At 34.3% G+C, this 16,047-nt stretch overlaps 1 protein-coding gene across 5 annotated transcripts in view; it reads right to left on the bottom strand.

The window, feature by feature from the left end:
• LOC121327468 (propionyl-CoA carboxylase alpha chain, mitochondrial-like) overlaps positions 1–16,047 on the bottom strand; it is a 182,898-nt gene that overhangs the window by 29,999 nt on the left and 136,852 nt on the right. For all 5 annotated transcript variants that reach the window (XR_005951575.1, XM_041271533.1, XM_041271535.1 and 2 more), the window contains exon 22: positions 4,302–4,442. Coding sequence is in view for 4 of the 5 variants with exons in the window: in XM_041271533.1 (XP_041127467.1) it covers positions 4,302–4,442 (141 nt within the window). In the remaining variant the exon portion in view is untranslated. The remainder of the gene's footprint in view (positions 1–4,301; positions 4,443–16,047) is intronic.

Below are 16,047 nucleotides of genomic sequence, written 5' to 3'. Positions count from 1 at the left end.
GGGGGGGTTAGGTTGGGTTTCATTTCTTAAATGTTTGTGAATAAAGCATACACTTGTAACCAGTTAGAAAATGTATCATTAGAAGCCCTCCATGACTTACAAATGAATACAGTATATTGGTGTACAAACACATACGTACAATGTGTGTGCATCTGGAATAGATTTTGAATAAACATTAATAATGAAAAAATAAAAAATCCTTATACTGTTCTATGAACACTGGGGTTAAATCTATATTTGACATGCTGTTTTCTTTTTGACAATGGTAACACTAACTTTTAAACGTCTATTACACACATGCACACAATAACGAATAACGTTCAACCTAAACTATAAACAACCCTAGAACACAGTTTTTTTTTCTTTTAAAATCTATGAAAGAGCACTTGCACTCTTAGTCTTAGTACCAAGCAGAGGGTAAACTTTTCTAACAATGCCTGAAACTGTTTTTTGTTTTCTACTTCTTTCTAGTCTAGATGTGAAATAAAAAGAAGAGATTCTTGTTTTACATCTTATAATCCCTTCAGCTGAGCCGGCTGCAATAAGACAATCACTGCCACACCACAAACTCACAATTGTCACTGGCTGGCCCTGGTTATTTCTCAGAGAAGCCAGACCCTCGCCAGGGTACCAGGTGTTGCATTGAGCTTCTCTCACTACACAACAGCTCAGTAGGCAGGTAGCCGCTGCTACAATGAACTGCAGCACTTCCTCACTGCAGTGCACAATCGTTGAAAGGGAGCGGGGTGTAATTGGGCATCCCTTATGTACTTTGAAGGGAAATGGAGGGCTTGTATCTTCAGTGCAGTCAATTCATCATAAAAAGAAAACGCTATGGCATGTATGTTAGGCACACAGAGAAAAAAAAATAGCATTTTGTTGCCAGCTTAATTGTGCGAGTCCCCTGCAGTTTCTAAAAAGGAATGCTTCTGAAAATATAACACGCCAAAAGTTTCATGAATACACCAGAGATCTTGAAACTCATTCTGTAACAAAAAACCTCTGATAGTGTATTTTTTTTTCCAGTAGAGTTTCAATCACAGTTAGATGGTTAATTGTTCCCGAAATATTCTATGCTGCATCGACAGTTTTCTTTTCTTTTTTTTTTATGGTCTAGGTTTTAATGTGGTTAGTTTTGTGATCCCTACATTAGGATAGTCAATGAATACAATATATAAGCAGTTTTTATATCTCTTCATTTCTTTTTTTCATTCAACCCACAGTTTGTTTGTTTTTTTTAAAATAAAACATGAATATTCATGTTTTATTTAAAATTGTTTACAAAACTAATTTTTATCTTTGTACCCTGTCAGGTTAGTTATAACAATATTATAATCGTTGGTACCATTATTAATTATTATAATATATATATATATATATATATATATTGTTAACAAAAATTTGTTGTACCAACGTTTATTATATTATATATAACAAAATTTGTTTTAAACAATATAAACTATATATATATATATATATATATATATATATATATATATATATATATATATAATATATATATATATATATGCATGCATACATACACACATACACAAAATAAACAAATAGTCCCTACAGGTGAGTGCGTGGGCTCTGGTCCAAGTGGATAAAATGCTGTTTTGTTTGTGGATTATGTTTGGCCATACACACACACACACAAAAAAATAAAAAAAATCCTTCCAGACATTGTCAAAAAAGGTGCATTTTGTTCACGTAAGGCAAAAACCCATGGTGGCTATGCTTAAGAGTTTTAATGATGTTTTATTTTAACCCCCTCCCCCCCCCCCCCCCCCCCCAGTAATTCATCTAGCCCGCCCCCCCCCCCCCCCCCCCCAAATATAATATATATATACCCCCCCCCCCCCCCCCAAATATAATATATATAGTAATAGTATATAGTATATGGGCGGTATATTCCAAACTATTAAGTATTTAATATTCCCAAAGATATAAGTATTAATATATAATAATTCGTCATGATGGTGTTACCACATTCCAAACTATGTAATTTTTCTTGTATAAAGTCTTTGTCTATTTTTCATACTACACCATTGCACTGAATCCCCAAAACAATTTCCCCCAATAGTCAATTCATTTAGTTTAATGCAGGAACAAATGGGGTAATAGCTTTTGTGAAAGAATATCTCGTGTTTATTTATTGATGCGCTGCATTTATTTATTCAATCATATTTTAAGAATGAATATTGTTCCAGTCAGAAAAAAATAAATAAATAAAAAAATAAAAAAATCAAACTTACTTTTTTTCAGCATGAAGCTATGGACACAAGGATATGGATAACTAAATCTTAACAGTATTTCAAACTCTTAAGTGAAACCAAAAGACAGAGCAACAACATTCTGGTCCAGTGAAAATGTACACTCTGATGCCCCGGCCGCAAGGATGCTTTTTTTAAAAAAAAAAAAAACTAAAAAACTAAAACAAAACCAAAAAAAAAACTGGATTAAGAAAGTCTCAGTTTCATCACTTCTCAGCTGTATTATTTTCATGGACCATTAAATTATTAACTTGAAAAGGGGGTACTGTAAGGGCTGTTTCAATAGGAAACTAAAAGAAGTGCTAAACAAATCAAAAAATAAAATGCTGGAGAATGTGGTTGCTACTGCACAGCAGAGCAGCGTTTGTTAAAAATTACTTTTCCCTTTGTGAACAGCTGAACTTGGGCAAACCAGTCCTGATGGACAGGCAAAACACGCCATCTAAGTCCAGACCAGCCTAGCACATATTTAACCCAGATAGCTGATACTACACTGTTTCCATTCTAATTCACAAGTTTTAGTGCTGGAGAGGAAGGATTTAACTTTAGTCCCTTTCAACACCGTAAATGTGTTTTTGTAATTAAAGCCACACAATTAAAACTGACAACCTAAGGTCAGAGGATCACATAATATGCTGTTCAAATGTTCGGCTACTAAAAGAATACAGCAAACAGCTGCAGAAGGAAAGAGCACACACTTAAAAAAACAACAACCTGGACTTCACCCCAGCCTACTACTCATGGATTAAGGTTTTTCTTTTAACTGTATAAGTATTATCCCACAACTGCTACTGCACTGACTTCACTCCCCTTTCTTATTATGAAATTCAAAACCTTATCCTGCAAATACAGTGCTTATCAAAACCTCAGAATACAGCTATAGACAGCACTAACGTATCGTAAACAACACAAATGTGTAAAAACAGATTTATCCAACTGTTCATATGTAAAATGAAACAACTTCATGACAAATACTTTCAAATCAACTCTTTAAAAGTATAATAACATGTTAGAGCAGTTTCTATTCAAGTGTTATCTGGCAGTACATCAAATACTTTATTTTTAGGATGTGTACATTTCCTGCTTGTGTGTGTCTATTACTATCACATGTGGGCCTAAATAATCATATTCTTTAAAAAATAAATAAATAAATAAATAAAAAAGTGAATACATTTTAAAAAACCTGCAAATATCACTTCTGTGCTCCTAAATATATATATATATATTAGATTTATATATATATATATATAGATAGATAGATAGATAGATAGACAGACAGATAGACAGACAATAAAGAATACAGCTATTGCTAGTTTAAATAAAAGCTTTTCCAATTAAACTGGAACTTGCTTTATTCTTTCATTTTACTATTCTGCTATCCATTCTTTAAAATGACAAATTACTATTCCCCTTTGAAAACAAGCACAGCTTACTGATAATCTTCCTTAATAGCATGTGAAAGGCTATCCTAGTCTTTAAACATTCATTTAAGCATACGTTTCAAACAGTGAAAAGCAGAATGCAGGTACATTTAAGTAAAGTTGACACTGCCTTTTAAAAAGTGCACTGTTCCTTCACAACAACTCAGCCGTGAAATTATAATGGCCCTCTTTCAACAGCCAGGGCTATTACAACCGATAAAGAACATTATTCAGACACTCATTTGAAATTGTGTACTTTTGCGGCTGTTTGAACAACTTGGAAGTAGTCTGGTAGCCTGAGCAATAATAGATGAAGCTGAATAAAAGAACACTTTTTGTTTAAAATACTAAGAAAATTGTATCATGATTATTTTCCCAACTACAGATAGTAATGTGTTTTAGTTTAATTCTGAACAAGAAAGAATATCACTATCGCACCAATACAATTAAATCAAACACGCCAGGGAATAGATATTTTATTTTTTAGTTTAGTCTTTTTGAAACACAAATCTTATCTAGTGGACCATGATACCATATTTTATCAAACAGAGTGTCAAAGCTTTGTTTGATTCCCATCATTATGAGAGATAGTAGTAATTCTTACCTCATCCCCAGGTTTAACAGAGACGGTCACCACTGTGCCAGGCATTGGTGATCTCAGGATGCTGCTGGTGTCCTCCGGTACTTTTTCTGGCATGTGTCTGCTCAGCTCGGCTGCCAGTTTGCTCAGCACCTGGACTTTATACTGAACGAAACAAACACATTTTTGTATTTTTTATTGTCAACATAAAACAAAGAACGTGTATTTAAAATAAAATATGAAATATTAACCAAATAAAACGTTTAATCCATGAAAATACTACATTACATTTTTCTTTTTAGGGATTTCACAGCAGGATTGTTTTATTTTTACTTTTTTTTTCTTTTTAAGATAACAATTCCTTGCAGCTGGGATATAGCATTTTATCCCTCATGCTGCACGGTCACGGTACGTTCCTAGGAATGAAATGTATACTGTACAACATGGAGTGGGATACACCTCAAAGGACAGAGATTATGAGTGTGATAGTTATTTATGTACGTGCATCATTATTACCCTATCATTCCATAGAAATTACGCTTTCAAAGCATCCTACATATATATATCCCATGACACTAAGATAAAATAGTGAAGCCACAAAACTACATTATAGAAGACTGATCAACAAGATATGTCTTCTGCCTAACCTTAGAAATATCATCTGTCTTATTGCCGGTATTATTTGTATTATTGTCATTATAATAATAAATCACCACCATAATGATTATAAAAAAATACAATTATTAATATAAGTGAGACTAGCTCTCATTGAGAGCTACTATGGGCCAATGTGCCTTGCTATATCAAGCATCTCTGGAATTCACTGCCTTTGAACATAAAAATGGCCTCTTGCAATGCCTATTTTAAATCTGAACAGGGTTGCAAATTCACAATCATGTTAATTGGAATTGTTTGACTTTTTTATGCTTTTACTTTGTATTACTGTTTTTTTTTAATTGTTTTTAACAATTTTTGTCCTCTTTGAATGATTTGTCCATTTTTGCCATTGATTTTATAAATGTTATTTCTTGCCAAGATCTTCTTGTAAATGAGATGCATCTGTCCCGGAAAAATAAATAAAATTTAAAAAAATACAAAATGAAAAATTGTACAGTGCATTTGGCCACAGTGCAGTAAAACTAGAAACCCAGCAGATGGCAATATATGTCTGTTTTTTTTTTTTTTTTTGTTGTTTTGTCAGATAACATAAACAAACATAACAGGGCAGAAAAAAGAGCAGGTAAATATAGTGAATTATTCATACAGTGCCACAACCACTCCTTGCTAAGAAATATTAAAGATCAAATTAAAAACCCTACTCCTCAGATGCTATAAGTGACATGCTGAAGGTGATGGGGTAGTTCATTAATAGATACAATGATTTATGATTTAAAAAAAAAAAAAAAAAAAAAAGCCCTTTTTTTATTTACAAAAAGCACACCATTTTAAGCTATTTTTATAGCAAATAATTACATTTGTTTGTTCCATCAAATTATGTGTCAGCAAGAATAAATGTTCAAGCTTTAAAAAAATGTCAGAAATGTTCTATTGAAAAATCAATAAATCTGAATCGTTAAACAATTCTAAATCAAACCAACTATTACAAGCCTTCCCAGAAAGTGAAAAGGTACTAAACCCTCTATGGTTTTCATGAAAAGCAGATCCAAAACACCCAGTACAAACTACCTTTTTTCATTTTCTTGAGAAAATAACATAATCTTTGAAGAAAATAGATTGATGTGGCAGTTCTCATACGGCAGGCGCAGCTTGTGCACGTTGTTACGCTGGAGTACATATTTTGCAATCAGAACATGAGTATTAAATCTCTTAAGGAAATGAAAGCCTTCTGCTTGTATTAAATTCTTCTAAATCACGAGCTGGAGAAGCAAATGCTTAAAGCACACACTCCTCACACAATCCAACAAACAGGCTATTTGTGCAGAATATCTACCAAAGATAATTGTACACTTATTGCAGAGCATTAAGCACTGAAGGAAGTGAAGAATGTATAATTACACTAGATTGTGCTGCCATTGTATTCTGAATTAGCTCCCATAATGTGTCCCCTATTTGAATACTGAAATTAGTGGGCATAGTACAGTACAAATGACTTTATCCACACCATGGTGCATGCAGAATGTTAATATGTTTTTCGGCTATCCTAGAGGGGGACAAACAACCTGGAGGCAGGCTGGAGTGGGGTGAACTGGAAAGCTGCACAGTCGGGACTGGCACAATTAGAATACGTCATTTACAAACACAGCCTTATTGAAATACTGCACTACAGGATACAGCAACATTAGAATGCAGCGTTACCAAGACTGGCCCTGCTGGACTACTGCAATATCGTTCCTTATCGGATTAAAAGACGATTTAACACAGCCCTACAGGAATACTGTACTAGCGGGCAAGCCTATCCAATTAGAACAGAGCTCTACTGGGCATTGTCCTGTTGGGATTCTATAGTGCCTTTAAAAAATAAAGAAATGTGCCTTTGTAGATGGTGGAGTCAGAATCATGTTTGATCAATGTATCATATTAAGACAAGTAATATACGAGAATCCGAGGCAAAATATACCCACCAGTCTTCTGCAAAAAGCTTGTTCAGGGTATGACAATTTTCATCATATTTACAGTTAATGTACAAATGTAGAGTAAGTACGAAGATGAATTATCAATAAATAATTTAAATGTTCGCAATGTTAAATTAGATAAATATACATAATACACTATATACAAATGATAGTGTTACTACATATTCACACGCCAGTTATTCTTGCATATATTGTACATTTAATTGCATACTATTTGTGTTGCTCAGTTTTTAGTAAATTAGTCCTATCATTTCTCTACTCTAAAATTGAGAGTAAGCAATATTTATTTTTTAGTACTGGAGATACATATGATGTTATATAGTATTTAAGGGTTGTTATTGGAAAGGGATCCCAGTATTAAGTTGAAATAAACAATACTCACATACAACATTGTAATGTTAAAAGCGTTCAAAATAATATCAAGTACTTGTTCCTATAAACACTGCACCTTTTATAAAAGACAACATTATCTATACATTGTGGTAAATCTGGTCATGCCAAATACCAAACACATTATCTGCATAGTGTATATTCCTTCAACATACGTATTATTACTAAACAATACAGATATTGCTGGGATCATTATTTTTTTTTTTTTTTGGAACTAATTGTAAAAGTGTATTGTTGTTGAAAGCTCATTTAAAGTAATTAACTAGTACAGTATATGTACGAGTCACTGTGTGTCTGAAACCACAGGGTGCCAATACCAATTATATACATATATGGCATGATTCTTTAGTGATTTTTTACCATTATTCAACACAAAAGTGTTCAATTTTATTCAAATTCCAAGGACTTCTCTTGTGCACAGCCTTCTTCAACTTATACCAATGATTCTCAATCGGATTTAGATCGGGACTTTGACTAGGACCTTGATTTTGTTCTTCTTTAACCATTTTGAAGTAGATTTTGACATGTGCTGTGGATCGTCATTGTGTTGAGCTTTAAAACAAGTTTTATAGTGGAGGGTTTCAGATGATTGACCAGTATCTTTTGGTTGGTATGCTACGCTATTGCTATGCAATCCATTTTACCATGAATTGGAACTAAATTTCCTGTGCCATTACAGAAAAAACAGCCCCACAGAAGGATATTACCACCTCTATGCTTGACAGTAGGTATGGTGTTCTTTGTATGGCTCACCAGACTTTCTCCAAACTATCAGCGTGACCAAATAGCTCGATTGTTGTATAATCACTCCACAAAACCTATAACCAGAACTCATATCCATCATTCAAGTGCCGGTTACCAAACTTTAAGCGACTGTCCTTGTGACGTTTTCCTAAGAGTGGCTTTTTCCTTGGTCTGCAATCAGAGACCTTCACAATGCAATACTTGACCTCTGGTTGAAATGGAAACCCCAGTCCCATTTGCAGCCAGTTCACTTCTTGGTGAAATAACCTTCTTGTACTTATTGATAATAGAATAGAAACAATAGTTGAACTTTGGATACTCAAATGCTTGGAAATCTTTTGTATCTTCTCCAGCTTTATGGCAATAAATCATTTTCTGCCTAAGGTCTTCAGATTGCTCTTTATTTTTTCTACATATTGAGTTTTTGGTAATGACAGCAATCATCCTATGCCTAACCCTTTTATACGGTCTAAGAATGTTCACCTACAATCCAGCATTTTCTATTTTCTAGAATTATTCTGCATTACACTGTGTAACAAAAAAAAACAAAAAAAAAAAAAAATTGTTCCTGGGTATTAAGTGTTATTTCCTAATTTCTTATGCCTCAAAAGTATAGAACATGGCTATTATTCCCCACAAACTTTGCTTTTGTGACCAGTACAGTGATATTTCAAAATATCACTATTTCCAATGGGAAAATGGGCAAATGTGTGTCTTTTCGTTCACATAAAGTCAGAAAAAAACAACATATGAATCCAAATTAACATGTATTTATAACATGTATTTATAAAGTAAGTAGATTTAGAAGTGAATAGATTTTCGAGATTTCTCGAAATCTCGAAAAACTACTCACTTCTAAATCTTTTGTAGTCATCTTTGTATTACTTTAGTATAATTACATGTTAATTTGGATTCATATGTTGTTTTTTTTCTGACTTTATGTGAACGAAAAGACACACATTTGCCCATTTTCCCATTGGAAATAGTGATATTTTGAAATATCACTGTCCTGGTCACAAAAGCAAAGTTTGTGGGGAACAATAGCCATTTTCTACACTTTTGAGGCATAAGCAATTAGGAAATAACACTTACTACCCAGGAACAAAAATTGTGTTACATAGTGTTATCATACTGAAATTTCTTGCACATTGTAAACAATACTATCATCAAAGGGAATTAATACTTCTGAATTAGCATTTTTGGAGTTTAAATAATGGTACACATCTATTTCTTGTAACATTTTTCCTCATCCACAAAATCAAAACTTTTGCTACAAAAGATTCTTTGTTTTTGCAAAATTTCTAGAAATTATAAATTTCCATTGGGGTATGTTCTATATTAAAATTATAATATTACTGTACCGCATTACTTTGAATTCAAGCCGCAACGTTTCAGGATTAAGCAGTTTTTTGGGGTTTTTTATCAATCAATTTATTAACATTAATTACAAAAAATATTTAAAAAAAACACAATTACATAAATAAATAATACATTTTATGGATTTGTTCTCATGTCTGTTCTATCGCTGTTATATTTTTCCCCTTCCTGATCCCTGCTTAATACTTAACTGAAGAGAATGAATTTCAACAATGTGTCTGCTTCAAATCACACACAACACAAGAGATTGAGTGTATATATACACAAAGTATATAAAGAGAAGGCTTAACTACAGGCTTAACTACAAGATATATATAATTACTGTGTACTATAGCGGTGTTGTAACACAAAATACAATGATGAAATATTCTGAAAGTTTGTCTACTTTTAAAAACAAGTGATTTTAGTAGTAGTGTAACATTTTAACTTACACAATCCTGTTCAACTTCCCAATGTAAAATGTTGATTGTAATGAGACTGAAGTGTTCTGAATCTTAAACAAGGTTTTCGCAAGGTCTATGCTAAGTTACAGTACGTAATCTTTTTTTTTTTTTTTATATTAGCAGACTATGACATTGATGCACAGCTCTCTCCCATGGGGGTGTAAGAATAAGAAGACACTCCTGAGGGGGAGAAAAAAACACTTTAGCCAACAGCTGGGTCTAAGCTGAATATTTTAATAATGCAGATGTGTGGTTGAAAGTAACAGAAGGTATCGCATAATATTATGTTTATTTTTCCACTTTTCCGCAGAGGAAAAGGCAGTCCTTGATCTTGTTCAGCACACAGTTAGCTTTTGTTCACAGATGAAACAGAGACAGTAAAGAAAAAAAAAACAACTGGTGACCAAATGTGGTATGAGGGTGGTCACTCACCCCCCCCTGCCCCGCCACATTTTCTGCAGTGTTTGGTGCGCTTACCTTACCAGGGAGAAGCCGTGCTACTTTGAACAGTCCCCGTGGTAATCAGCAGTTGCCTTAATGCATTGACTTGTTTTTAATAATTAAATTTACCAATACAAAAATATTAATAGTCGCGAGATGGATATATAATATATGATATATATATGAATATTTAGAATATAATATAGATATATATATATATATATAATATATATATATATATATACACACACACACACACACAGTAGTAGGGTTCTTTAAAATTTATTTTCACAGCATTAATTTCGGTAAAATGTTTTAAAAGTCAAAAGCTAAAAATTATAAAAGAAAAAAATTCTTGCACATCGGTATGAGCAGTTTCAGATTTTGCTGTACAAGGAAAGTCACTGAATCTTAGGATGACCTAAGTAAGCTTTCAGTAAAAACTGGAATGGATACACTGCTATGCAACTTGAGTGTTGCTATATGACATGTATAGCAGGCTTTTCTGTACTTTGAATTGTCATTTACTTTATCAAATATTAGAAAACACTCAATGGAAGCATAAGAATGTGAAAAGAGAGTTGAGAGAAAGACATTAATATAACTTCTAGTTGAAACGTTTGTTATAGAATTTCTTTATGAATTAAACTAGATTTGTCAACACATAGCGACGATAGTTGTTCTTATTGTGTCAAAAGCTTGCTGATAACCTGCCACGTAATTTGTTAAAATGCAAACAGATGCATCCATGCTGACTTCTGTTCCCATCTTATATTAATAATACTGTAATTTCACAGGATTTAAAAACAATCCGTACACTTAAAGCATTAAACACTTGCCAAATCCTAACAGTTAAGATTTTCTTTGGAAGTATTTTCTGAGAGTACAGTGGTAATCTGTTAATGAAAAAAAAAAAAAAATGCCCCATCATTTGATCCACAGTATATGAATATATTTTACATTTTTAATGGTATTCATTTTGATAGCCAGTGCAAACAGATTTGTAATAGTATGCATACGCTATGATAGCACCTTAACATTTATGTGTATTCCGTGGACTTGAATAACCTTTATTTGGTAAGAGAATATGAAAGAAAAAAAACATATACATGAAACAAATCTGTGCAAGTCGGAGCTCAGTACATCTGCAGTCACTGGAGCAGCCTGTTGGCATAATGCTTTGACAGCTCCATCAGCGAAGTCTCAAGGTAGCTGTCAATCAGGATGCATCATTTAATCCAACAGCACTCCAAGGACTTTTTCCTTGCAAACCACATGACAGCACATCTACAGCTCTATTTAAGGATGCGCCCAGTTGTGTTTGCAATGTGGTCTTAATTAGAAGAAAAAAATGTAGCTACAGGTTTTGATATTATTCAGTCGGCACTTTATTTCCAGCATTGGCACGTGAAGTGTGATCCTGCATTGTGGCAGCGTCAAGCTAAACGACAAAGGCACTACTTTATTCAGCCTCTCTGGATAGTCAGTACTTCATTTGCAGCTCGCTATAATTAGATTAATGGTGTAGTGCTGTACAAAGCAGGCCCACTTCAGATTAGATAGCATATGAATTAGGACAAACACTTATTTCAATTCCAGGCAGAAAAAGCAGTGGCTAGGGTATTTAGCATACCCTTTATAGTGGAATGAGATGTTAATTGTGTGCCATTACCTCTAAACTGCTTGCTTGTTGTATTAATCACTGTGCTAATTGATGCAGAGACAGAAATGTAGCCACAGGCAAGAAAGCAGTGGAATGAGAGCTGAAGATGGTGGATAAAGCATTATCCAGTAAACCACATGGAGATGGCACTGCTTTGAAACCTTCTCTTTATGCCCACGAGCACCACTTCTTATCATAATTATTGTACCAGCGTGGAAAAAAAATATATTTACCATTTGAATTTACGAAAAAGACACTTCAAAAGGAGCATTTAAGCGCAAAGGCATAAATCAGATGCAACGTGTGTTCTTGACACCTTGTTTTACAAAAACAAAAAGGTTTCTCAGGACTTTTACAGTGCCATAGTATTTTCCCCAAGACTTTAGACTAATAAACAGAACAGGAAAAAAAAAAATCATAATCCACCTTCTTACACAGCTGTGTGAGCTGGTGGGAGCATCTGCTCAGAGTTGAGGTTAGCAATTGCCTCTTCAAGTTGATGTACATCCGAAAGGCTCCTTCTCAGAAGGGCGTGTTGTAGTTTGATGGTGGTGGTGTAAATAGTGCAAAAAAGCACCAACAAATTTACTTCAATGACATCACTGCCTGAATTTACACTTCGCAGACAACAAAAATTCACTTTGAGAGCAGAGTAGAACACACACAAATGTGTGTTATGAGCTAAGACATTACATTTTCATCACATGCATTTGAAATACAAAAGCAAAAAAAAAAAAAAAAAAAAAAAAGGACCTATACTCTTCTCTGCTGTTTCAAGTGCCAAAAACACAACACTCTCAAATGTTGTTTCTCTTCTTTACTTCATAGGAGCAAATGGATCCTTGTCGAGCCAAGTCTGGTCTATTCTGTCCTTTTCTTTCAGTTTACATACATTTCACATATGTAAAAGCCCACTGCTTTGTGTATATGCATTTTTTTTGTGGCACTACCGGTTCGACTGCAGGCTGTTCGTGTAGTATAGTGCAGATGCCTGACATGCAGGTGTTGAACGCATCCTTGACTTGTCTTTCAGATTGCCTTTGTTCCTTTGCAATTGCTGTGAATTCACTGGTGGTGATTATAACAACAGTGTTGGGTATCCATTGATTTGCAATGGCACCCTCATTGTGAGTTCACTCATTGAGGCATTCATCCTGTTTCTTTAATGAGGGGCTACACAAGCCCCTCTTAACACTTGTACTTGACGTACGTACTCTGATACAGCCTTCCTCAAAATACAGCAGTACCTATAGACATGGCCATACATGTGGAATCACCTTATATTGAAAAATGTACTAGTATTTACAATTATACAGTACAATTGTAAATCTCGAAAAAGAAGAAAAAAAAAAAGAACAGCAAAAACTAACCCTAACCTTAAACCATTTTCTGACATAGTTGTATTTTCCCTCAAAGCCTCCTGCTTCTACGATAGCAAGTTCTGTACAAGATTAATGACAGTATGTATTAGTTACAGTTGGTGTAGTACTGGAAAAATAGGGTTCCAGAGGTAAAGGGGATTAATATTCAGACCAGTAAGCAAGATAGTGACTGCGGGGTAGCCATAGGTGCAACAGGAGGGAGAAGGATAAAAGTAAATCACAAAGTTGTCAAGAGTTCACATAAATCAAACATCTTGGGAAAATCATGAGGTTTGGGAAGTGCACATTTCCCAGTTCTTCTGTAAAGGAAATCCCCACCGCACCAAAAACTAAAAAAAATAACCAACCAACTTAGGGTCATGACCTCCAACAGTCTATTGTATTGTAAAAACCATAGCAACCAAAACAAACAAGCTCCACACAACACTCTACTGCTTCATTGAGCATCAGCTTGAGAAAATACTATTGATTACATGTCACTCATTTTGATTTTATCTTCTTCATAATCTACGTTACAATAAAGTCAGATTATTTCATGTATGTTACTACGCTGTTTCCCAAACTGATACTGATATTTTTACCTGATCCCCACTTCACCACACTCAACACAGGGGTGGTGTTATTTATTTTCATTGGCTCTCTGGTCGTATGGGTTTGTCTGGCATTTTCACTGATGCTTGTTCTCCTGATTTAGGAGATTATTCATAAACAAAGCAACTCTCTGAGGAATACCTACAATGGGAATAAGAATACAAAGCTCCCGGAGACTTGAATTTGGATATGGTATCGAGCCGTCTGCAACAGCATATTGGCCAAGTAGGGAACTCACCAACAAATCTCAGACAAACAAAGTTTTTGACAGCTTAAATGGTTTCAAACATTTTTTGGGAAGAGTTAGCATAATTACAGTGACTGCATCATATTCATTCATTAGATTGTACAAAAATTATTTAAAACATCTGAAGAGTAATAATGTTAATAGGAATGAATGGTGATACAATATGAATTGACTTCATTGTTATTTTGGCGTATGAGCATTCTTTATAGATTTTTACAAAGCTATAAGGACATTCTAGTGACGAAAACACATTCATACATAACATTCAAAGTAAATCTGTTTGAAAACAAAACACATGAACAGAGTTGCAAGTGTTAAACTCTGACTGGATATCTTATCAAAAATAGAAGACAGTCAGCAGTACGGCTATATTTAATTGACAACCTGTCAGTATCAGTGCATGACGTCCTGGGGGACAGATGATGAAAAAAAGAGAGGTGCCAAGAGGTTTATCAAATAAACAATTGTAGAACGGAATGGTCCAAAAATACTTACGTCACAAGGCTGTCACGTTTATAGTTATCATTTATTTCAACAAAACTCATTTTATTATAGCTACAAATATACAATGAAGTGAAAGCTTGTGAATTCGGACCATCAGACAACTTCTGTATATCCATGAAGCAAAACTTTTTCAGTGGACATGATGTCTGTTTTACAAGTTGTACAGAGTGAGTAGGTCAGGCTTGATGGATTGGGAAGATCTTAGGAAGGGGAATAGGTAAATTGTGTATTGCAAATAATGTGGAAATAAACAAAGGAAATGAGCGTACAGTTAAAATTTGAGTAGTATACTGCATTAATAAAGAAACGGTAGTTCAATTAGGTTAAAAGTACCAGCATCCTTAACAGAAGACATTACATAAATTCTGCAACTAGGTAGCTTTTGAATAGCATAAACTAGGAGATTAATCAGCATTGGTAACAGGCAAACCTGTAAGAGGGAGCAATAAAATAATAATTAAAAAAAAGGTTGGAAAACAGTGTTGACTAAAAGTTAAATAACGACTCTGCGGTGTTGAGTCTAGTGACAGAGCTAGAAATAGTGCAGACAAGAAACATAGGCCTATTTAACAGCAATGTCTCCCTCCTGTTGTCAAATTCGTAACCCCCCTCCCCCAGGCAGCTCGGCCTTGACTTGTTGGGAAAGCTGAGTGGCAGTTAACTTGTCACAACACACTGCTCCCAACACATGTAACAATGTGTAGAGATGAGAACAAAAAGCATGCTCCCAGTGGGAATAGATAGTCTTTGGTTTTGAGCCGGTAAAACGATGGTACTGACAGTCTCATTAAAATGGAAATCTGAACAGAAAACCTGTGGTGGCGGGTTTCCGTTCTCACGCAGGTGGGAAAAACAGGTTCCCAGGTTTGACCAACCTGTGTCGTTGAGTTTCTCGTGCACAAGATTATGCTCTATCGTCTATCCTGTGAGCGTACAGGGTCATTTGGTGTAAACAAGGTCAGTACAATTCTTAAAAACAGCATTTGAACTTAAATTAGAGCAGAGTAAAATATTCGTTAAGAAATCACATCTTCATCACAAGCCAACTTAAACAGGTAATGTACAGAACCACACCGATCCTTTGCTATATAGAGTAGATCCATTTTAAATATACTGTGGTTAGTTTTTTGACAAAAACTTAAAAAAAACTTAAGAATATTTCTTAAAGAGCAAATTAGTCCGATTCTTACAGGACTTATAAAAAACAAAGTTTTGGTTGCTGTACTGTAACCAGGGCAATGCTGGTGCAACAATACTATAAAAACAAACTGCAACAACCTAACATAGAAACTTAGAACATGACCTTGTCTATTTGCGAGAAATTCAAATTTTTAAGTGCTGTTGTACAGGCAGTCCTCACACTTACAACACAATTGGTTCCTGAAAGTCGTACT

The sequence above is a fragment of the Polyodon spathula genome, chromosome 15 (genome assembly GCF_017654505.1).
Source record: "Polyodon spathula isolate WHYD16114869_AA chromosome 15, ASM1765450v1, whole genome shotgun sequence".
Lineage (NCBI taxonomy): Eukaryota > Metazoa > Chordata > Actinopteri > Acipenseriformes > Polyodontidae > Polyodon > Polyodon spathula.
This window is presented reverse-complemented; position numbering and strand designations above follow the sequence as displayed.